Below are 25,114 nucleotides of genomic sequence, written 5' to 3'. Positions count from 1 at the left end.
GGGTGGGGGGGGGGAGTGTGCTGCAGATATGATTCCAAGGCTCATTATTATCATTCGTGTCTATATTTTCTTCAGGTGACAGGAAAGAAAATGTTTAGTAGACAGAAAATTAATTGAACAGCGAACGTTTTCAGATGATAAATTTTTTAACATACTATTAAAACCTTCTGCACGGTGGTGTAGTGGTTAGCACTGCAGCCTCACAGCAAGAAGCTCGCTGGTTCGAGCCTCGGCTGGGGGAGTTTGCATGTTCTCTCCATGTATGCGTGGGTTCACGCCGGGGAGCAGCCAGAGGGAGCATGTTAGGTTACCTGGTCACTCTAAATTCTCACTAGGAGGGAGTGTGAGGGGCTGTTTGTCTCTCTGTGTTGGGTCTGCAATGGACTGGTTACCTGTCCAGGTGTAGCTGCCTCTCACCTGTTAATTGCTGGGATAGGCTGATCTAAGCGGTACAGAAAGTGGATGATTATTATTTGAAGGTTTGAAGGTTGGACTTATTTCTTTTTTATTTAACAGAATAAAGTTCATGCATTCACTTGAAAAAACAGGAAACAGAAGCAGTTTTTCTAAACTAAAAAGGCGATTACAAATAACACTTTTACATTCATACCACTTTCCTGATTAAGAATATAATTCAGAAAGAATAAAAAGCTAAATTAACATAGTTTACTATATTTTAAGATGATGCTTTAGATAACGAAGAGCTACCTGCAGACCTGCAGCTCAGCTGTACAGTTTTTGAGTTTTTATTGTAATTTCCATCAGTTTCCAGCCACATTTCTAACATTTTTTTTTTTTATAATCATTTTTATTGAGCACCAGTTGTACAGTACATGTGCAAAGTTGAACATATAGAGGTTAAGTATACATAGAGTAGTGCTCATATCAACATTTTCTAGCAACAGTTGCCCACCCTGGAACATTTGGGACATCCACCCGGAGCGATGGAGACAGCAATAATGACAGGCAGAAAAAACAGCAACAACAAAATAGCATCATCATTGTCACTACCAACATAGGTAAACATACATGCAGCGGGAAATAAAAGAGAGAAAACAAAACAGCAACAGAGAAAACAGTGAATACAGGCTCTTCACAGCTTGTGTAGCTTATGCCACAAATTACTTGTTACACATGAATAATTAGCTCACACATGCAGATTCAAGAGGAGTTTGAGTGGCACTAGACAGGTAGGGTTTGAGTTTACCTAAATAGGACAACGCTGGGTCCCAGACAGAAAAGGATTTGTTCCCTGACCCCCTGAGAGAGTACTTTATCTTTTCTAACTGTATGAAGTGCATTAGGTCACTAAACCACAAGGACACTTTGGGCGGTTTGTTTGACTTCCAGTGTGATAATATCCGTCTGCGTGCTAGACATGTTGTGAAAGCGATTATGTTTTGGTAACTTTTCCTTAGTGTAGCATGTCTTCTATCCGTTGTGCCAAATATGGCCATTGCTGCATTGGGTTGAAGGTCAATGTTTAGAGCTTCTGATAGTGTTTTAAAAATCGTAGACCAGTAGGCTGTGAGGGACGGACACAACCAAAACATATGGGACAAGTTGGCAGGGGTATTTCCACATCTGTCACAGTTAGCCTCAACATTAGGGTATATTCTAGCCAGTTTTGCCTTGGAGTAGTGAATGCGGTGCAAAATTTTAAACTGAATTATGCTTAAGATTTCTAACATTTTTTTAACTTAAACCGAGATGTTTCAGGTTCTTCGCCTGCTGAAATGGTGGATGATGTTGCTTATCAAAACAGAGAGGAAAGAAATGATCTTGTAAATTTAGGAAAACAGGCAAGATTTTTTTTTTGCAGTGACAAACTGGAGGTGACTAAAACGTGCCTGAAGAAAAATCTGAGGGCATGAATAAGCAGCTTTATATAAATGACCCATATAAACATTATTCCAGGTCAGGTTTATTTATAAAGCACATTTCCAGCAGGCCATGCTGCTCTAAGTGCTTTACAAACTGAAGTACATCGAAAATAAAATAAATGTTCGATAATGGAGCAGTAAAAATAAAACAATAATGCAATTAAAGACAAATACAAAACGACAGTTAAAGCAAAATGTTTAGATCAGCTTGTGGTAAAAGTACACAGAGTTGCAGGAGTCCGAGCTGCACAGAACAGATGATCACATGTTCAAGCATTAGCTGTCTCTGAAGGAAGAAGCCTGGATCACCTGCTGGAAGCATCAAGGTGCACGCCCAGGTTCTTGCTTTCAATGACAACAAAGCGTTCCTGGAATTTCTTAATGCAGACCAACCCGCTCAGATGCTGAAATGAAACTGAAAACATTTTAATTAGCAGTCTGCCTGAAAGCTGCACCACAGCAGAACATCCACTTTCATTTAAAGAGAAAAAATCTCATTATGTGAAAAGAGCTTTTAGCTTTTGATTAATTATGCACAAGTATTCAGTTACTGTTTGTGTATCCGACATTTCCTGCTGTTCAGCTTTATTACTGATTACAGCCATTAAAAGGAACATGGATAATAATCTGCTGCTCAGCTGTAAATGACAAATATTCTACTCATTCTTTTTGTAATTAACCTAATCACTTTCTCAGAAGACAAGATCTGTAATTTATTCCATTTAGTCAACCCATCAATAACATGTCAGAGTTGGTTTTTTCCTCCTTTTCCAGGCCCAGAACTGCAGGATTTCCTGCATAAGCAGCTTATTTGTTGCCAACATGTTTGGATTCGCGGTTCTTTCATATGATCTGCTGTGAATATTCTGCCACCTAAACTCTCCAATCTGCCACGGCAGAGGTTTAAAAAGTGCTTTCATGGGTGTTATCTGTATTTTAGTTAGCTTTACACTGGCAAAAAAAACCAAAAAGAAAACATGATTGATGAGTTTCAGAGGTAAAGATGGGAGTTTATTGGAAGCTATAACAGTTTCTTTCCAGAGGAGAGCTGTAATCCCTCCAGCATGTCCTGGGTCTTCTCTGGGGTCTCGTCCCAGCTGGTTGGATCCTTATCAGCAGCTCTGCTTCCAGCTGCCTCTGGATTCTCCAGCTTCTCCCTTCATCCCGGAGCCTGAGCCGCCGCCCTCTGAAGGAAACTCATTTCCGCCGCTTGTATCTGTCATCTCGTTCTTTCAGTCACGACCCAAATCTCATGGCTGTAGGCGAGGGATGGAGGGAACATGGAGCCGTAAACTGAAAGCTCGGCCTCCGGCTCAGCTCCTTTTCACAACAACCAATCAGTGCAGCATCCTCATTACTGCTGAAGCAGCACCAGGCTGTCCATCACCCTCCAGGTTACCATCACTCTGCAACACGACCCCCAGACTTAACCTCATCTGGATGAGCCAGGAACTGTTCCCTGGCCCAGAGGGAACGCTCCACCCTTTTCCAGAGGAGAACGATGGTGCTGGTTTTCATCCCATCCTTCCCGGATGGCAGTTTTCTTTCTAACCAGGAAAGCTGCAGGGTTTTATTAGCTTCATGTAGGAAAACATCCTGGAATTACTCTCCTCTGATTTGTGGAGATGCTCGTAATATTTGTCATCACATTAGCTGTGGTCGCATGAAGAAACCGAGGAGGAGAAAGAAGCTGAAAGCTCGGTTTGAAACTGCAGGTCTATGAAACATAGTAGCCTGATGTTTGAATGGGTGATTTATGTGTTTATAAAGGAGGAAAAACAGTCAGATCAGAGGAAAGAAGCCAAATTATAGCTGCACAGCGCTGCGTAACATCTGATTGTTGCTCTGATAACGTCAGACTCGGGCTGAAGAGGATGTGGGAAATCAGTGGAGGGAGCAGCCGGTTAGAGAAGTGTTAGATGAACGTTAGAGGCTCAGCAGCTGATGAATGATGTGCTGTATGTCTCCTCACTGCTTCATCTCGTGTCACTCAGGATGAGAAGGTGATGTGGTACCCTCCTCCTCTTCCTCCTCTGTTTTTATGTGTGGTTTTCATCTTTTCTGGAGGTCGATGCATGTTGATTTTACTCTAACACCTGCTGGGAGCTTCCTTTCTGACTTTCTTCTGCTGTGTAGTTTCATATTTCTATCCTGTTCTTTAGCATTAAATTTTTCTAAATCTAATTTTTTTTAATTGATAACATATATATATATATATATATATATATAATTGCTAAATTTATCACCACATCCTGACAGTGATGGATTATAAATAGAAGGATGAATGAATTAAGTGGATAAATGAAGAAATTGTTGCTAAATAATTAGATATGTTAATAAATGCATTATAAAATAAATGGCTAAATAAATACGTAGATGAATAAATAGATGAGTAAAATAAATAAGATAAAATAAGATAAATATAAATAGATAAATAAATTGATAAATAAGTAAACAGATAAATGAATAAATGATTAATGGAGGAATAATAAAATAAATGGATGCATAGATTTCAGGTGTCGGTTTTCTCTGCTTCTCTGAGCCGAGCTGTGCATGCTGCTTTCTGCTGAGCTGTAGACTTGTTGACATCATATCATGAGTTTGTCAGGACGTTGGGATTAAATGATAAAATGACTGATTTCTCAGGGTGTTTGGTAGATCCATTAAATTAATTCTGACCCCTCAGCACATGAAGTCCGGCGCTTTGAAGGACCCGCTGCTGGACGACCACGGCGACTTCAACCGGATGTGCGTGGCCATGAAGAAGATCGGCCTGGACGACACGGAGAAGCTGGACCTGTTCAGGGTGGTGGCGGGCGTGCTGCACCTGGGAAACATCGACTTTGAGGAGGCTGGAAGCACTTCAGGTGAGCTGCTACGCCACGCAGGTTTTCAAGAAGTGCTTAAAATGAGTTGCAAGGACTCATCAGGAGATGGTCTGGTACTGATCTGTGATTGATCGGATGCCAGGAGATGGTCTGGTACTGATCTGTGATTGATCGGATGCCAGGAGATGGTCTGGTACTGATCTGTGATTGATCCGATGCCAGGAGATGGTCTAGTACTGATCTGTGATTGATCGGATGCCAGGAGATGGTCTGGTACTGATCTGTGATTGATCGGATGCCAGGAGATGGTCTGGTACTGATCTGTGATTGATCGGATGCCAGGAGATGGTCTGGTACTGATCTGTGATTGATCGGATGCCAGGAGATGGTCTGGTACTGATCTGTGATTGATCCGATGCCAGGAGATGGTCTGGTACTGATCTGTGATTGATCGGATGCCAGGAGATGGTCTAGTACTGATCTGTGATTGATCGGATGCCAGGAGATGGTCTGGTACTGATCTGTGATTGATCGGATGCCAGGAGATGGTCTGGTACTGATCTGTGATTGATCCGATGCCAGGAGATGGTCTGGTACTGATCTGTGATTGATCGGATGCCAGGAGATGGTCTAGTACTGATCTGTGATTGATCGGATGCCAGGAGATGGTCTGGTACTGATCTGTGATTGATTGGATGCCAGGAGATGGTCTGGTACTGATCTGTGATCCGATGCTCTGCTTCACGGTCAGAGCAAATCCAGTCGTTTAAGCGATGGAAATGTTAAATTAATGAGTTTTTATGGGATTTTTTCAGGAGTGATCCTAAATGAATTTAGGAATCAAACCTCTGGGGCCGGTTTAGACAACTTTTCTTTTTACTTTTACGTTTTAGCTTTAGACCAGTTGACCTGCCTCACATATCGCACGTTTGATTTTATAATCTTTTCATTTTTTACATCCTGTATTAACACATTGGACCTAAACAAATAAAAAGCATAAAGTCCAAGCAGGAAAAGATTTTTTTTCTACCATTTTTATAACTTAGAATACGAATATAAACAGTTGATTTCAGAAATTTAGTAAACAACAAATATATAAACTGTTTAGATCAAAATGTGTCAACATCTCAGGAGGGTTTCATACAACTATTTACAAAACAATCAGTTTTCACCAGAAGATGCCTCATAAATTATTTGGGTGACTCAAATCCCGTTCCTGTCCACAAGGGGTGTGCAGGATCGTATTGATCCTGATCAGCTGGAGCTTGTTAATATCTGTTACACGGAAAATAACTTTTTTTTTTCTTCCATAAAAACGTGAGATTGTCATCAAACTTGCATAAAAGGGTTGAAATAATATTCATATTTTCATGTTGTTGGTTATTATATCAGTATGTCCCGTTTTAAATGTTAGAACTTTAACACAAAGGAGAGAAATTGTCGGGATTATTAACAGCAGAGACCTCCATCCAGACAGCAGGGGGCGCTGCAGGAGACTGAAAGTCACTCATCTGGACTCGTATTAGTGTTTGGACCACATTCATAGGAACTACAGAATGTACTCCGTCCTAAACTCAAGACTTTGTTATTCCCAATTTGTCATGTGCAAAAATAAATAAATTTAAATTAATATCTAAAAAGAATCAGGATTATTAAGATAATTATAATAAATCATAACAGTAAATATGTGTTTCACATGAAAACATTTTCTAATGAAATTCTAAGACACAATCTGGACAAATAAAAAGAACATAAACATGGAGCTCCATCACCGTGGTGGAGGAGTTTGTGTGTTCTGATGATCCTAGCGGCTATGTTGTTGGGGGCTTTATGCCCCTGGTAGGATCACCCATGACAAACAGGTGTCCAGGGGAGGGACCAGACGAAGCGCGGCTCAAAACCACCCCTATGATGACGACAAATCATAGACCCAGGTTTCCCTTGCCCGGATGTGGGTCACAGGCTTGGAGGTGGGGCATGGAGGCGAGTGCTTGGTGGCCGGGACTCACCACCTGCAGGAGGGGCCTTAGGGGTCGGGTGCAGTGTGAGCTGCCGGTCTGATCCTTGGAAAAGGAATCATTTTTATCCTTTTTCCAGCCTAAATTTGGGAGGTGAAGCAGGAAATGGTGTTAAAATGTAGAAGTGTGAGGACAGATAGGTCCATCTTTAGAGACGTTAACATGCTGCTGAGAGTTGCATCCAACCGTCCCGACATCACTTCAGAAATCCTGCAGAGGATGATCCCAGTGGATCCGGGTTGATGGAAACTGACTGAACCCATGAGCGTTGTTCTGATGCAGACCATCGTTTATCATTAGCACCATGATGATGCAGAAGTTCAGATTTCGGACCGAAGCCTCGCAGCGCTCAGTGATTGAATTAGCTCTGTATCAGAAATCATCCATCTCGCTGCTTCTCCGCTCCTAAACGGGACTGATTCGGCTCCTCGGAGGCAGAGGGCTTTTTGATGTCATCTTTTACTGTGATTGATCACTGCAATATTCAGCCTCCATCCTCCTCCATCTCACTGTGGTCAATGATAAATGCCTCTGTAAAGGGATGAAAGTTTGACACTGGTGTCGCCAAAACATTTCTTTCATTACATTTTGTTTTTACATGTAATTAAACCCCAAAGGAATCTTTTAATTCTTTTAAGGGAAAATCATTAATTACACACTTTTTATTATTCAAGCCGAAGTCTCAGGTCTTCCATCCATTTAAAGAGGTGTATTTCAGCCCGAGTGCTCCACCCCATCTAACGCCTCATTTTTCCAGGGAAGCTCGGCTCCTTGAAAAATAGATGATCCTTCAAAATTTTCCAGTGAGTTTCCTCTACATGGAGCGTCTTCCCTCATTTTGTCCCTCTGTGGGGAAAAGCAGGCGCAGCAGGACGCCTATTAAAGCCACCGCCTGTCACAGCAAGCAGCTATCAGGATGCATGTTTTACATCGAACCAGAAGAGTGTTTTCAGTCTCTGAGGATAATCAGCCGGGCTTCGTGGACGAGTCAGGCTTGCAGTTTGGATAGAATTCCCTGGAGGGGGAGTTAAGGAAGTTCTTAAAGTGTCTGTTCTTGTTTTCTCAAGCAAAGGTCTTTTGAATTTAAGCTACAGACAGAAACCAGCATCTGAAGGACAAAGAAAGGAATTCTAGTCCTATAAAAGTAGAAAAACTGGAGGAATCGCACAGAAACAGGTCAACAGTGTCCAGACTCCTCACTCCGTCGCCACCTCTGACCACGTTTGGCTTTAGCTATCTATTTATATGAACCTCAGTAGTTTTGTTTACAAGACATGAGGGCTGACTTGGGGACCACTTGTCCAATAAAACTGGGGTTCACAAACAGAAACGGTGATTCTTTAGTAGGAAGTTTTTCCAGGAAAAACTGCAGAGTATCAGATGCTGTTTCTGGAGTCTAGATGCTGCAGCTGAGATTGGTTACAGAGTTCTTTCATTCCTTAGCGCCACCAGAGCATACAACATACGAGTGAAAACTACTTCCATGTGGACTTAAATTGCACATAGGACTGGAAATGATGTAGTGTGCATGCCAGGCCGGTAGGGGGCAGTGAAACTTTGCAACGACACACCCAACGTGTGCACAGATTCCTCATCAGACCTGAAGACATAACCACCGCTTGTAAAGCGGCGTGTTGTCTAGCACGTGTAATCGCTGCGTCTTTGCTGACGGCATTAATGTTGCACAGAAAGCAGGTTTTGCTTTAAGAGACCAAAGTAACTTTTAAAGATTCAGCAGCACAAACAGAAGATGGAGGTCGGCCATGTTGTTGTCGTGCTGTTCGTGTGTGTAAACAAGGCCTGAGTGTGTAAGACGGCGTGACAGATGTCCTCGTGTTTCCACGGACAGAAAATTTCACTCGGCAGCTCGTTCTCAAACCTTTGCGGTTTTGTGTATCCCGGACCTGCTCATCCTTCTTCCCGTGCTTTTAGGTCATCACGTGACCCTGCTGACCCCACATACCCAATTTAAAAAAAATAAATAAATAAAAATTATAATGCTTCAAAGCACTTTACATCATACGTCTCATTCACACACACATTCACACACTGATGGCGGAAGCTGCCATGCAGGCGCTCAACCACGACCCATCAGGAACAATTTGGGGTTCGGTGTCTTGCTCAGGGACACCTCAACATGAGCTCAACAGGCCGAGGATCGAACCAGCAACCCTCAGGCTACAAGACGGCCACTCTACCCACTGAGCCACGCCGCCCTTATTATTGATTAATAAATATAATATAAATACATTTCACTTCATCATTATTCTGATGCTAAGTTTAGTCTTTAGAGGGTATTGATTGTTAATATTGGTCAGATTTGTGGCGTCACCAGCTTTCACATCCTTCTAGAAGCTTTAACACACACATAAAACCACATGTTTACCACAGCAGGAGCTGAAACTGAACGCTGAATAAAAACATCAGTCTGTGTGGCATCCCGGGCTGAATGATGCTCGCTCTCACGACAATGTTTCACAATATATAACGGAGAAAATCTTCAAAGTGAACCATGAAATATGACAACACACCAGAAGAGCTGTAGAAAGAAATGAAACCGACACGACGAATGACAAAAAATTCTGCATCTGTCATCCAATCTGCTTCATTTATACTGTAAAAACACACGGTTACCAATGTGCTGCACATATAAAATAAACACACACAGCCAGAAAATCTGCACTCCACAAACACATTAAAAGACCTGAGAAACAAATTACACCAATATATCTGAAGATATATTAATTAAATTAAAAAGCTAGAAAGACTAAAACAAAGTTAAGAATAAAAATATTAAAAGAAATTAACAGAATAAGATGGGCTACAATACAGCAATTACAAAGCTAGAATACACAAAATAAAGGTCACGATACAAACCAGAAGAAATTACAAGACTTAAAACTCTTAATTTTTTTTTTTAAGTACGCTAAAAGAAATTAGGAGCTTAAAATGGGTGGGGGGCCAGTTTGACCTGCGTGGGGGGCCAGTTTATCTGGGTGGGGATCTCATTTCATAGGTTGGGTGGCAGTGCCGGGAAAACCTGGGTCACCTCAGGTTTTGAGTCTGGATTTTAACGAAGAGGATCTGCAGACCTCGGTGCCGTTGATGGTGTAAAGTTCAAGTCATGAAAGAAACAATAACTGTTTAAACTTTTAGCTTGTTACACTAAACACATACAGACTTTACTATCCGTCATCCAGGAGCTCAATATGGCTTCATTATTAGTACATTAGCCATTTTGAGACTTTCCTCCATCCTTTCTCATGTTTTTGTCATCTGTTTTTTTTCCATTGCACCGTTCATTTCAAAATAAAAACACAAAAGTCAAAACGTGCATGAGGAGTAAAATTGAGAGCTTCAGATAAAACTATTTCTTTACTAAACATCCTTCACGGTGTGAGTTTAACTACTCCTCCTGCGGTACTTTCATTTCTTCCTGAACTTTATTCCCTGACTTTTCCAGATTTGAACCCTTTAGCAGGGCTGTCAAACTCCTGCAGCTTTTAAATGTTTCCCTGCTCCAACACTCCTGACTGAAATGAATGGGTTATTGTGCAGATGCTGACAAGAAGCTGTTGGATCCTTTTGATTTGAATCAGGTGTGTTGGAGCAGGAAACAACTAAAACCTGCAGGACAGCAATTTGTTAATCTTTATTTATTGTTATAAATTTATTCAATATTGTACTTTATTTTGTTAGACTTTTTCTTTTTGATATTTTTTTCCAGATTTTTCCCCCTGTATTTATTATGTTTGTTTTTTTGTTGTTGTTTTTTTTATATATAAATTCAGGTGTTAAGGGGTTAAGACGCACGAGGAGCGCTTGTCAAGATGGCTTAAAATAAAAAGTGAATGTTTTTGCAGTGGTGAAATAAACCCAGTTAAACTTGGTGTTACGTCATGTAGCTGTAGTCTTAGTAATACTTTTTTTTAAAATAAGGAATATATCATTTCTAATATTACTATTATTGTTATTGTGTTATATATAATGTTATATATAATGATGTTATATATAATTAATCTAATAATGTAATCAATTACTTTGAAAATGTTCCAGTACGGGTTACTGGGGTCGTGCGGGATGCAGGGTTCACCCTGGACAGGTCACCAGTCTTCATGAGGCTGTATTTCATGTTTCTTTCTCTGCAGACGTGACCAGTATGAGCAGCTGCTTACTGTCCTGCAGCAGGTTTTCCTGTTAACCTCGGTTTTCTTGCTGCTGATTGAAGATGTTTTCCTCTGTAAGAACTCCGTGTTCTCTCACTTCTAACACTTTCTGATTTCTGATAGAATTGTTGTCAGTTGTGACGTGACGGATGTCACCTGTGGAGGCAGCTCCTCTCCATCATGTCTTGGATAAATGACAGTAGTCATGCTGATGTTGGCCCTTCTCCCTGTCTCGCAGGCGGCTGCACCATCAAGAACCAGTCGAGCCAGACACTGGAACACTGTGCCGAGCTGCTGGGCCTGGAGGAGGAGGACCTGAGAGTCAGCCTCACCACCAGGGTCATGCTAACAACAGCAGGGGGCACCAAAGGAACGGCCATCAAGTAAGAGGCCTGCCTCTCCAAACTCTCACACTCAGAGGACATTACACAACCGTTTCCACTCCCTGCAGCTAAAATTAAAATGGTCTGTACTTGTCAGTTAGAGTAAGGTGAGTCCTCTCCATGCGACTGTGACTCAGAAACACACTGTTGTAGCACATTAGCTGAAAAGCACACATACATTAGCAGAGTATCTCAGAGGCCACCTTGTTGGAGGACTTGACTGCACATTTGTCACGGTTCGATTCAGTCTTCCTCTCATAGTGACAAATACATTAAACTTAAAACGAATGAGGACTCAAATGTTCAGAGAAGTAATTTATCAAATGTAAATTTGTAGGTCTAAACATTCAGGGTCACAGCTTCCCCTCAGTGAGAGGATGTAGCTTAGAAATCAAATCCTTCTCAGCTTCAGGTGCTTATTAAACCTCCTAAAACTCATCTCAGGTCACCTAAATGACTTATTCACAAGTTGTGTTTTTCCGCTGATAGAATGCTTCCTTCAAGCCTTAAATGGATTTGCATTTAACTTTTCCTCCTCTGCCTCATCTAGTTTGTGGAGATCTATTAATATGTAAATGTCCCCCGCCTCTCTCCCCTCCGCTGCCGACTGCACGGGAGTGTGCAGGAGTCTGATCCAGAAACAGCCTCAACCAAGTCAGTCGACTCTGTGTTCACGCCGAGTGCATCTGTCAGAAACACGGAAACGGCTGCAGTCGGTGCAGCTCCGATCGATGACTTACCGAGAGAAAAGTGAAGAACTGCAGCTCCATTTACTTCCAAACGTGTGTGTTAGGGCTGGGTTTAACAAATCCATACATCAATTTTAATCCATTTAAATTAAATACATTTAATATTGATTCATAAAACTTGGAGATCAATTATTTTTTTAAACGTCTTTTCCAGTAACGTGACCCTACTCTAGCTAACTTACCGAGGCTCAGCGAGATCTCAGCATAAATCAACACAACTGGTTTCTTGTGTCGCCTCCATCCAAAATCAGCTCTTCTTTCCGAGATGGTGTCACATTTACACGTTTTCATTCATGAGTGTGGATTACTTTCACCTAGAAAGTCTTTTGCAGCATATTATCGCTCACATTAGCAGCTAAAGCTAAGACTGTGGGGTCTCATATTATAGATAGATAGATAGATAGATAGATAGAAGTACTTTATTCATCCCAAGCTGGGAAATTTAGGTGTTGCAGCGGTACAGTCATTTAGCAGTTGTGCTTCTTAAGGTAGGAAAAAAATTAAAAACAGTATAAAAATTTCAATATCTACAAGACTTATACATGGAGGTATTTAGCTATACACAGAAGTGAGAATAGCCAGCAAATTATATAGTCCAGTGCAATGACTAGTAGTAACAGTTGTTTTCAATAACACAAGATGAGGAGTTTAACTGTGCAAGGTTGATCCAGTCAGTGCAAAAATTAGCAGCTAAAGCTAAGACTGTGGGGTCTCACATTAGCAGCTAAAGCTAAGACTGTGGGGTCTCATATTAGCAGCTAAAGCTGAGACTGTGGGGTCTCACATTAGCAGCTAAAGCTAAGACTGTGGGGTCTCATATTAGCAGCTAAAGCTGAGACTGTGGGGTCTCACATTAGCAGCTAAAGCTAAGACTGTGGGGTCTCATATTAGCAGCTAAAGCTAAGACTGTGGGGTCTCACATTAGCAGCTAAAGCTGAGACTGTGGGGTCTCATATTAGCAGCTAAAGCTGAGACTGTGGGGTCTCACATTAGCAGCTAAAGCTAAGACTGTGGGGTCTCATATTAGCAGCTAAAGCTAAGACTGTGGGGTCTCATATTAGCAGCTAAAGCTGAGACTGTGGGGTCTCACATTAGCAGCTAAAGCTAAGACTGTGGGGTCTCATATTAGCAGCTAAAGCTAAGACTGTGGGGTCTCACATTAGCAGCTAAAGCTGAGACTGTGGGGTCTCACATTAGCAGCTAAAGCTAAGACTGTGGGGTCTCATATTAGCAGCTAAAGCTAAGACTGTGGGGTCTCATATTAGCAGCTAAAGCTGAGACTGTGGGGTCTCACATTAGCAGCTAAAGCTAAGACTGTGGGGTCTCATATTAGCAGCTAAAGCTGAGACTGTGGGGTCTCACATTAGCAGCTAAAGCTAAGACTGTGGGGTCTCATATTAGCAGCTAATGCTAAGACTGTGGGGTCTCATATTAGCAGCTAAAGCTGAGACTGTGGGGTCTCACATTAGCAGCTAAAGCTAAGACTGTGGGGTCTCACATTAGCAGCTAAAGCTAAGACTGTGGGGTCTCATATTAGCAGCTAAAGCTGAGACTGTGGGGTCTCATATTAGCAGCTAATGCTAAGACTGTGGGGTCTCACATTAGCAGCTAAAGCTGAGACTGTGGGGTCTCACATTAGCAGCTAAAGCTAAGACTGTGGGGTCTCATATTAGCAGCTAATGCTAAGACTGTGGGGTCTCATATTAGCAGCTAAAGCTAAGACTGTGGGGTCTCATATTAGCAGCTAATGCTAAGACTGTGGGGTCTCATATTAGCAGCTAAAGCTAAGACTGTGGGGTCTCATATTAGCAGCTAAAGCTGAGACTGTGGGGTCGGGTCTCATATTAGCAGCTAATGCTAATGGCTGCCATTGTGTTCCACAACAGGAAGTGATGTCACCACATGTATATATGTATAAATCCGACATGGTCATTTAACCCATAAGAACCTTACGTGACATATATGTTACATACAGTTTCTGAGACATTTTGCTTCAATTTATGGCCTAAACTTTGCTCAAAATCCTGTTGAACACAATCTGATACTCGTCTTCTGTCCCCTAATAAATACCCAGAAGCAGAAAACCACATTATGATATTTTTAATGTATCACATGGTAATAAATAGTAGATATCCTCCCAAAGAAATGTTAATTTTTTTGTTACATTTTGTTAAAGGGTCAAATAAAGACCTCATATAAAAAAAATAGGATTTTTCTTACCATTTTTAATGGGTTAAAGTCACATTTCCTCTAGAACAGGTTTACATTAAAAAATAAACAGTCTGATGCTATTTATCTGATTTACATGACGGCATGTCGTAGTTGCCGTCTGTTTCCACGGCAGTGAGTACACACACAAACACACGTGCGCACACACAGGTTTCTGTCAGAGGACAGAGTGCATGCGTTGGACAACACATCAACCAGCTGGAAATCAGACGGAAATATGAAAATTTTCTAGATTCTCTCAGGCAACATCTTGCTCCAGGGAGGAGGAGAGGGAGGATTTCTCCTGCTCCGGTGTTACGCCGTCACGGTCGTCATGGAAACGCGCACAGCTGATCAAGCTGAATCTACCAAGTCGCATTGCGGGTTTAAATGGATCCAGTATTCTTTGTAGGTTTTATTAACATCTACACGCTACCTGAGATATGAACTTTAACAATATTTAGACTCCGCTGAATGAAATGCTTCATCAGGACATTTAAAAAGTTTTTACTTTTTTTCTGACCTGTGGGTTATTTTTTCTTCTTCACAGCGTTTCTGGCTGTGAATCTGGGAAACACTGTATTTTTATGGTTATGTAATAAAAAATATTTATCAGAGAATGTCTTTAATATTTAAAAAAATAGGTCGTGTTACATATTTAGCTGTAAATGAATCAATATTGAATCGGATTTAATCGAATCTGCTGTTTCCAGCCCTAATGTGTGTCAGTACAGCCCAGAACATTCCTTCTTCATAGAACAGGAGTCGATAGATTTACACAAACGTATTTTATTACCTGTTTAATATAAAGCTGGAATCCTCTTTACAACACACCTCATTTTAACACACTCAGGTTAAAGTTTAAAGGGGAAGAAGAAAATGAAGGAAAAAACTTTTCTGTGCTAAAAGCATTAAAAGTTCCGACCAACTCAAAAAGTCTAACATAACACAACTCTGTCACTTTGGAGCCCCTTGGTCTGCAGATACCTGTTCATGGATCGATTTGTATTTGCAGCTGAATGTTGCATCAGACCAGCAGCTCAGAGTGAAATAATCCAGTCTTTACCTCTACCCACGACGTCACGTCATGCTGCTTTCACTGAACCTCTGAGGTGGGAAGTTAAAATCTCTTAAACCCACCTAACTGAAGAAAGAAATAAGTGATGCTGCACTGATGCTTTGCAGAGCGCTTTATCAGATTTAACAAGAGCAAGTAAGGAAAGGTGTTACATTTACATGCTAGTTGACTTAAAGCAACGCTACATAACTTTCAGACATTAAAACTACAAGCTTCTGCTCCTGGAGCCGTCGGCGCCTTGCATCATCCCGAGGCTAAAGGCGGTTACATCTCCGCAAGAAGCGAGAACTTTTTCTTGGTCTTACAGCCTCAAGAACAAGAACAAAGTTCACGCTTCTCGTGGAGTAGCTTGAGAAACCAGACACACAGTATTTAAAATATTTTTTATTTTATTTTTTAATTGACTAAATTAAATAAAAATTGTATTTTTTTTAAATTAAAATATTTAAGTTTTTAACTGTTACAAAATGTGTTAATTTTTTTAAGTAAATTAATTAAAATCACATGTCCTTTTATTCGTTATTCTGCGCGGGCGGATCAGGACTCTGCAGATGTGGTGACGCTTGCCGTGTACAGACATGTAACCGGTCTGCAGCACATCACTGACCAGGTCTCTGCACTGTGCAGAAATATTTTATTCTGAGCTGAGGTTGAATCCAGGATGTTCATATTTACAGGACCAACACATAGCATGAGAACGAAAGCTCAACAGATCTGATCCTCGCTGCATAAACGGGCCTGATTAAGCCAACCGACACGCGGTGGACGGAGCAGATGGTTGATGTATGGCTTGTCTCGTTATCGCTGTCCAGAGAGACGCTGATGGTTTATTTCAGCTGACATTCAGACATACAGAACAGTAAAACGAGGCTCAGAGGAGCTCATTTGGATCAGTTGGGTGTTGTTGAAACAGCTGGAAGTTCTGCCTCCTCATCATGTTGTCCAGATAGCTGCCAGATCAGATGTGAACGGTTCAGCCAACACGTATTATGAATAAAGTGGTGAGCCATCTGGACTGGATGCTGGAACGAGTTTGATTTGAGAAAGTCAACAAGGTGACTGAATGATGCGGGAAGGTTGTTGTTTACATATCTAACAGATATTTTATGTAGGCAGATGCTCTGTCAGCCTCCTCCACTTCAGTTAGACTTCCTACATTTCCCAGAAGGCTTTGGAGACGCTCAGTCCTGTTCACTTAAAGTAGCGTGTGAGGATAAAAACAGGTGGGCTGACAGCTTGTGAACAAAGGGTGAGAACAGAATGAACACTGCTGTAGGGAGAACAGTCACCCCTTCAGTCTGTCCCTGAGGTCTGCATCAAGAAATTTAGATGACTGGTCGTCTTTACTCAGAAAATCTGCTCTAAATGCTCTGAAATAGAGATGCACCAATCCACTGTTTGGAGGGTTTCCTCCTATTCTGAGATCTGTACTGTTATTACATTAGTTTACGTCAAAATTGCTGTGATTATTATATATTACATTATTACTGCCTTTTTAATAATTAAGGTCCAAGAATTATCTGGGAATGCTGGATAATCTGAGACTGTGGTCTGCAGCATCAGCTCAGAGGAGTCGTTTCAGCTGAAGAGGACTTCTGGTCTGAAGAGCTGCTGTTCAGTCTGGCCAGTTTAAAGATCCTACAAGATGGAAGATGGCTAAACCCCAGGTGTCGGAAACAGTATCGCACAGAAAAACGTGGTGTCAGAACATCCCTATCGACTGTATTAACATCAAGATACTCAAAACATAACTGTGATAAACATCAGTCAACTTCAGATTTGAGTAAAAACTAATCAACCAGCAGCAGCAACGCGTCATATTTCTAAAAGAAAACAGCAGCGATAAAATCAGGAGTGTGAACAGCATGGTGGAAGCAATTCAAAATTAAAGTTTAATTCGTAGATGTTCTGCAGCGTCTATTAAAGACTTCACACACACCTGGTAGGTTACTCTGCTACACCTTTTCTTCACTTTTTCACGCCATCTGCTACGTGAAAGAATAAATTTAGAATAGAAAAAGGAAATGAATAGCAAAAAGAATAGAAAATAAATTTTTATAAGAGCAGAACGACAGCCTGGAGGTGATTTAAGTGTTGGCGAGTTGATGCATCTCCTTAATGAGCTGCTTTTCAGTCCCAGTTTCTCACAGAGGAAACAGAAACATGCAAATGAGAGCAGCTTTATGTGCACTGAAACTACTGTTTTTACAAAAAAGATGCAGACAGATGGAACCTCCGAGCATGTGCAGAGACGAGGCCCATTTTAGTTTAGCAGAGTGTTTATATGCAGTCATTCAACCTCCACCTGCACCAAGTCCGAGTCCAGGGTTCAGAGCTGAAAGAATAAGTTTGGATTTTCTGGCATATAAAATAAGTTTCTGAATTCAGCTTTACGTTGATGGTAGTAATCATCAGCAGTGGATGTTATAGACTGTAGTTTTTCTTTTGTGAAGCTAAATATCTGTTATCTGTTGTTTTTAAACCTTATATAAGACCTGATCTGATAATTCCTCAGACTTCTGATGGATGAACAGAGCTGCTTTGTCGACCAAGCGTCCAAATACTGACTCACTCATTTAAACAGACAGCGGAGAGCTGTGCCAGGTTGATGAAAACTGCCTCAAGATTCTTTCAACACATTCACATTCTTGGACACTGAAAATCTCTCTAGCTATAATTATTAAATCACGCTGTCTTCATTTAGCCATTTGGAAAGACTAAAAAAAGAGGGAAAAAACAACCAGAAACGCTCTGAAATACAGGTTTGAGTTTAATTTTTATAATGCAGCAGAGCTGATCCCAGACACCTGAAGGCAAAGCAACATAAACACAAAGTTAATGGAAAATGTTTTATTACTTTTGTAATATTTACTTTCAATGCAAGAAAAAAGGCCCTTCTCCAGGATATTTGTTGTCACATTTCCTGTTCTGTTGTCCTCAGTGAGGAGAATCCCTGTTTAGTGGCACTTTTATTAAAAGTGACCTTTATTCTCAGCTGCCGGAATCACAAATTGTGCTGACGGAAAGCTCCTCCTGTAACGTTATTAATGGCCCTTATTTAGAGGGAGGGAGTCCAAAGAAACAGAAGCTGCTTCAGGCTGCTGTAAACACGGCTGAGCTCAGTTTGACGTTTGTTTAGTTGCTCTATTCAGTGTTGGTGGTGAAATAGAGAAATTTCCATTCAAGAGGCGCTGCAGTGCAGAAATATACAACTGTCGTCTGTCTGTGAAGGTTTTCTCCAACATGATTACGTGACTCCATCACATCCATAACTCCACTGTGTTTAACTCATGGTTAGAACCTGCTTTCATGTACTAGCAACATGTTGATCAGGCTGATCGAACTTTTGACATCATTAAAATCAAATCCAATTATTTAATTCTAATACAATTTAATCAGATCCATTAAATGTTCCATATTAGTCCAGTTTATTATAACTGTGCTCATATAAACCAATTTATAAAATAATAACTTGGTATAGAAACCTCCACCAGAGCCAGAAAACCTCCACCAGAAAACCTCCACCAGAGCCAGAAAACCTCCACCAGAAAACCTCCACCAGAGCCAGAAAACCTCCACCAGAAAACCTCCACCAGAGCCAGAAAACCTCCACCAGAAAACCTCCACCAGAGCCAGAAAACCTCCACCAGAAAACCTCCACCAGAGCCAGAAAACCTCCACCAGAAAACCTCCACCAGAGCCAGAAAACCTCCACCAGAAAACCTCCACCAGAGCCAGAAAACAGGGAGGAAAACCTCCACCAGAGCCAGAACCAGGGAGGAAAACCTCCACCAGAGCCAGAAAACCTCCACCAGAGCCAGAAAACAGGGAGGAAAACCTCCACCAGAGCCAGAAAACAGGGAGCGAAAACCTCCACCAGAGCCAGAAAACCTCCACCAGAGCCAGAAAACAGGGAGGAAAACCTCCACCAGAGCCAGAAAACCTCCACCAGAAAACCTCCACCAGAGCCAGAAAACAGGGAGCAAAACCTCCACCAGAGCCAGAAAACCTCCACCAGAAAACCTCCACCAGAGCCAGAAAACAGGGAGCAAAACCTCCACCAGAGCCAGAAAACCTCCACCAGAGCCAGAAAACAGGGAGCAAAACCTCCACCAGAGCCAGAAAACCTCCACCAGAGCCAGACAACCTCCACCAGAGCCAGAAAACCTCCACCAGAGCCAGAAAACAGGGAGGAAAACCTCCATCAGAGCCAGAAAACAGGGAGGAAAACCTCCATCAGAGCCAGAAAACAGGGAGGAAAACCTCCATCAGAGCCAGAACCAGGGAGGAAAACCTCCATCAGAGCCAGAAAACAGGGAGGAAAACCTCCATCAGAGCCAGAACCAGGGAGGAAAACCTCCATCAGAGCCAGAAAACAGGGAGGAAAACCTCCATCAGAGCCAGAAAACAGGGAGGAAAACCTCCACCAGAGCCAGAAAACAGGGAGGAAAACCTCTATTAGAACCAGAACCAGGAAGGAAAGCCTCCATTAGAACCAGAACCAGGAAGGAAAACCTCCATTAGAACCAGAACCAGGAAGGAAAACCTCCATTAGAACCAGGGAAGAAAACCTCCATTAGAACCAGGAACCAGGTTGTTCAGGAGGCACTTCTGACCTGTGTCCAGGATAATCTGGACCCCCTGCAGTTTTTCTACGGGTCAGGCAGAGGTGCTAAGAATGCAGTGGGCTCCCTGCTGAACTTGCTTGCATTGATTTTTCATCTGCTTTTAACGGTGTTCAGCGTCACATCTTAGCAGAAAGATTAAGGGACTCCATCGATCCTGGTCTTGTAGCCTGGGTGAATGACTTTTTAACAGAGGGGCCATAACGTCTGAGAGCTGATGGTGTTCTCTCAGACACTCCTCTCATCCTCTGGATCACCCTGGAGCTGTCTCTTCACCTTTTATTATTGTTTTATATACGAATGAGCTCCGCTGCCACCATGGAGGTGGTAACATCGTTAAATTCACTGACGTCTCAGCTTTCGTGACCTTGATGAGCAGTGATGACCTCTAGTGAAGGAATTCACCGACTGGTGCAGGTCATCCTTCTTAAATATTAACATAAACTAAAGAAATGCGACTTTTGTAAGAATCCTCCAAACATCTCTGGAGGCTTTGTAGTTTTAATGTTGACAGGAGTTTTATGCACATGTTTACTCTAGTTTTATTGAATCCATTTTAACTTTGTCTTTTATCTGTTTGTATGGCTTCCTTTTCTTCAAAAACAAAAGCAGATTGCAGTGGATTGTAAGACTGGGCATGAAAATTGCAGAGATTAACCTGAATGACCTCTCAGCCCTGTATGAACCCGGAGTCCTAAGCAAGGCTCGTTCAGTCTTTACCGATCAGAGCCACCTCTTGGTGATGCCCTGATGCCATTGCCCTGCTGTAGCTCTATTTTCTGTTTGTATTTATTTATTATTGTCCTTTTCCATGAGAAGAAAAGTTCTGCTCAGCCGTTGGGAACACGCTGCATGCTGTCCCCATTCACGCCCGCGAGAGCAAAATGAAGAAAGAAGAAAAATCTTGCTTCTCATGGAGGTTGTAACAGCCTTTACTCTGGTGTGTGAGGAAGACTCTGCTTGTACACGAACAAACTGGAATCTACCAGATGAATATGATTAAAACCAGACTTAGATGAACTTGTGGGAGAGAAAGGAAGCTCCTGGACCGAGAGTATGGATCATTCACAGCCTCATCAATCAGCTGCAGCCCACCAAGATAAATGTGAAGCTGAGGAGGAGCTTTGCTCAGTGTTTTCACAGCTCAGTGCTCAACACTGACGGAAAGTGTCAGACTCTACCTCAGAGCGGGAGCAACAGAAACCAAACGCTGCCCTGTCAGACCCGCTGCTCTTTCATGAAGAGTTCAGAGCAGCTTATAACTTAATCCTCACAGTGGTGATGAGGAGGAGACGGCAGGGCTGATACAGAGCCATGTACCACCAGCCGGGGATGGGAAATAAAACAGCACAGGTATCTGGACCACACAGGAGATCTGTGTGGAGACCCGTTAGCTTGGGTTGTTCTTGGTGAGAATGTTTTTCCTTAGTTAACTAAAAGTATTCCTAATTTTCTTTTTCCTGACGGTATATTTTTCTTTTACTGATCCAGTTCCAACAATACTGACCTGACCTGCAGGAGTTAAACTAATTAAAAACTGGACTTGGACTTGGACACCCTGGTTTAGTGTTTCTTGGTGACGATGTTTGTTAAAGCCAGGTGGATCTGCAGGAGTTAACTCTGATCTGTGTGTGGATCTGATTTCATATTTTCAGTATTCAGGGAAAAAATCTAGTTTGATGTAAATGTACGACTGAATCCTCCCTCTTCTTTGTTAATTTTTGCAGCAACATTGACCAAAAAGCTGTGAATTAAATCTTTAATTTCACGCTCCCGTTCCTTCTTTCATTATGTGTCTGTTACATAATTTTCCTTTGTCAGTTTGTCAGAATAAAACTTTGATAATGAAACATTTCCTCACACTGTCAAAGTGAAGCTAAATGCCTGCTGTTTCTCCCTGCAGTCTGTAGGTGACACGTTTGACAGTTTTTTCTCCTAAATAAAAATCATCCTTTGACGACAGCGCTGCTTCTTCTGGGATATTGTACGGCGTGTTTACTAATTAAAAACATTAGTTAGTTGTTGTTTTGCCTCTGGCTGCAGACTGTAGTAATGATCTCCATCTTTAACAATGAACTGTTGGTGTTTAAATGTTGAAAAATAAACGTCCCCTTCCTTCCGCCTGCGTCACGGCTAATGCATCGGTGGATTTCATATAGAAATGCCACATCAGGCCCAGGAGGAACCCTTCGCTATAGAAACAAACACAGAGAAGAGCGACGTCTGCATTTATCCTGAAGCAGCTCTGAGCGCTGGCGTCAGAGTTTCAAGCGTTCCAGCAGCTGGTTGCTGTCTGACACGTTCCAGCAATCTGATGGTTTGCTTTATTTGTTCATAACAAACTAAACACTCACCGAGATGACTGACTCTTTTAGCCTCTATAAACAGAAAATAAATGAGGGATGCTGTTTCTCATCAATAACTTTAGGACATCTTTGTCAAAGCAATACAAAACCCTGGAAATGTTTAAAATGAGGCTTGATTTGTATCATCCAACCCGAAGAGGGCGCTGTCCTTCCAGAGCAAACAGCCTCTCTGGAATTTGTTTTTACAGCAGATGGTGGAGGGAGTAAGAAGCTGATGGGGAATAATTCCCTCCAACATGTTTATTTCCTCCATTAAAGCCAAAAAGAAAAACCTTTTGACTGAGAAAGTGAAAGGAGGTGGCAGATGGTTGGAGACGTGGAGGGAGTGATGTCCAGCATGTTCTTCAGAGATGGCATCCACTGGGACGCTAGTTAATGAAACAATATCAAACCAGCCACAACTAAACTTTTACTCTAATTCATTAAAATCTGCTTTATTACAGCTGGAGAGCTTTAAGAACTGTCTCGTTCTAATGCTGGTATCCCAGTCTTCATTTAGTGGCATCTGTAAGCTATTGTAATATTTCAGGAAGGGGTTCCAAGTCTTATCATATTTTTACAAGGACCCTTTGGGGTATCAAATCTTCTGAGTTTAAGAAAATGCATTGTCTCACATCCAACTCATGAGGTGAAGATATTTGGTTTGAGACTTAAACAGAAATTAGCTTCACACTGTCTCACATTGATCACCGGCTCCTGAATTGGATCTAAAACGTGTTGCAGAATTAGAGATATCTGCAAATATTATCCACTCAAACTGTTGCTTTTGTGTCTTTATTACATAAACCTGCTGCTTCTTTCATGTTTTGGTGAATAATAAGAAGTCTGTCATGTTTTAGTTGGTAGTGAATCCACACACGAGATGGTTTGTCCAATCAGGAGAACTTTAAAATCTCGTACCCTACCAACCCGGACCCGTTGGGGGAAACAGGGCTCAAATTCTACCTGGTTGTCAAGGTAACTGATCAGGTGTTCCAACTGGGATTGTTATAGGGGAGAAATAATCCACCAAGCACTAATTTTCTTTCTTTTTGTGGCACGTTTAGTTCATGTTAGTCGTTCTTGGAGAAAAGGGCAGATCTGGTCTGTTTCAGACCAGATCTCTGCAGCAGCCAGCTGGTTCTGGATCAGGTGGACTCAGAGATGTGGAGGTCGAATGTGACTTACGCTACTGTGGTAATTTAAATTAGTTTCCCAATTTCAGGCTGGGCTGTACGTGCATGTGCTCGTGTGTGTATGCGTGAGAGAGACCTGACTTCCTGTTTGAAGTCAGATGTCCAGAAAATGGGGCTCAAATGACTGACTTTGTTTCAGCAGGGTGAGCATCATATAGCTGTTTTCAGCTAATTTATGGAAATGTTGGTTATCAAGTACATGGAAGACATAAAACTGTTGATGTAAATACTGTGTATGTGTGTGTGTATATATATATATATATATATATATATATATATATATATATATATATAAAAATAATCTATTTGATAAAGAATATTGTCCATGTGCTGCGCGAATCTTGTCACCGTTATAAATGTGTTGTTTTCAGTCCTTCAGAGTCGTACAAACTCCCACCTCCGGCTGATCTCACAAAGTTATACTCGTTATCCACTCGCTGGTTTCCGAATGGAAAGCGCTTCTTTCCGGAGCAGAACCGTCGTGGCGTTGCCATGACTCAGCCAGGAAGCCTGTTTACATAAAGACAGGCTGAATGAGCTCGCTGCGCAACCCGAGCTGCTTAATTACGAGTCAACAAGCTGACTCACCGACCATGTCGCCGCCAGGCTGTTTCTGTGATGGAATAACCAGAGGATGTTTTACCTCTGAGCTGTTGTCGTGGCAACGTCCCTGTGGAAATATGTGTGGAGGAACAATGGACCTGATTCACCAATTTCTTCTTAAATTTGTTCTGAAGTTGTACTTGAGAAGTTTTTTATAAAAACCCTCGGTCAGGTTCATGAACATGTTCGTAGACCTCTGAATTCGTATCTTTCCTCTTAGATTGGTCAGTACCCATCTCTCCTAAGCTTAAAGGACGGACCAGCCGGTCCTGCTTTGCATAGTTAAACATCAAATAAATGCCCATAAAAATTTGCTGTGTGCAAACAGATGAGAAACAGAAGAGGAAAAATAACTAATGAAAACAAAAAGATAATAAAGATGTGCAATGAAGCCTGATGTTCCTCGTTTTTAAAGTGTTTACTTGATCATAAATAATCACACAGTGAGCGTTAAACAAAATAAAAACGTCTTCATACAAACGATGATTAATTACTCCTGAACCTGGACAGCAGTCTGGTCCCATGAGCGCGTCAAGGTGCACATCCTCGTGATGCTGTGGCTAAAGGTGGTACACGGTAGAATAAAGTTTCATTTCATGGCCTACAGCACCTCAAACCAGCCAATTTCTACCTGCTGTGGCATCATGGTTGGATGCGGTTCGTTTACGGAGCGAGCGGTGCATCGGATGAATCGTCCAGGTGGGTCTGATAGGTGTTATTAACCAGGAAAAAATTATTATAAAACTAATTACTGTAATTAAAAGACACAGTTGTAGTAAGTTTTAATCATTAAAGACCACATTCTGCAGGTGGGAGTCACAGGTGACTTGGACGTTTTTGGAGGGATGTTCTTGTGGTTGAGGAAACGGATCGATGGCGTCAGGAAGACCAGCAACAGAATGAAATCCGTCTTTACTGCAACTTGTTCATGAATGAATGAAATGGATGAAAATTAGTTTAATTTTCCTCTGAGGGAAAGAGGCAACATCTCGCGGCTGGTCTGGGATGAGCTGGTGAATGTGGCCGGGAAGC

The 25,114-nt window shown here is 41.7% G+C and overlaps 2 protein-coding genes across 7 annotated transcripts in view; one reads left to right on the top strand and one right to left on the bottom strand.

Annotated features, from left to right (window-relative positions):
* Positions 1–25,114, bottom strand: part of LOC121634100 (gastrula zinc finger protein XlCGF57.1-like) — a 540,387-nt gene that overhangs the window by 58,945 nt on the left and 456,328 nt on the right. The window lies entirely within an intron of this gene.
* myo6a (myosin VIa) overlaps positions 1–25,114 on the top strand; it is a 124,745-nt gene that overhangs the window by 34,656 nt on the left and 64,975 nt on the right. For all 6 annotated transcript variants that reach the window (XM_041976523.1, XM_041976522.1, XM_041976521.1 and 3 more), the window contains 2 exons: positions 4,570–4,750; positions 11,134–11,278. In XM_041976523.1, coding sequence (XP_041832457.1) covers positions 4,570–4,750; positions 11,134–11,278 — 326 coding nt within the window. The remainder of the gene's footprint in view (positions 1–4,569; positions 4,751–11,133; positions 11,279–25,114) is intronic.

This window comes from Melanotaenia boesemani, chromosome 22 (genome assembly GCF_017639745.1).
Source record: "Melanotaenia boesemani isolate fMelBoe1 chromosome 22, fMelBoe1.pri, whole genome shotgun sequence".
Classification (NCBI taxonomy): Eukaryota; Metazoa; Chordata; class Actinopteri; order Atheriniformes; family Melanotaeniidae; genus Melanotaenia; species Melanotaenia boesemani.
The sequence above is the reverse complement of the archived record's forward strand: the minus strand, read 5'-3'. Positions and strand labels throughout refer to the sequence as shown.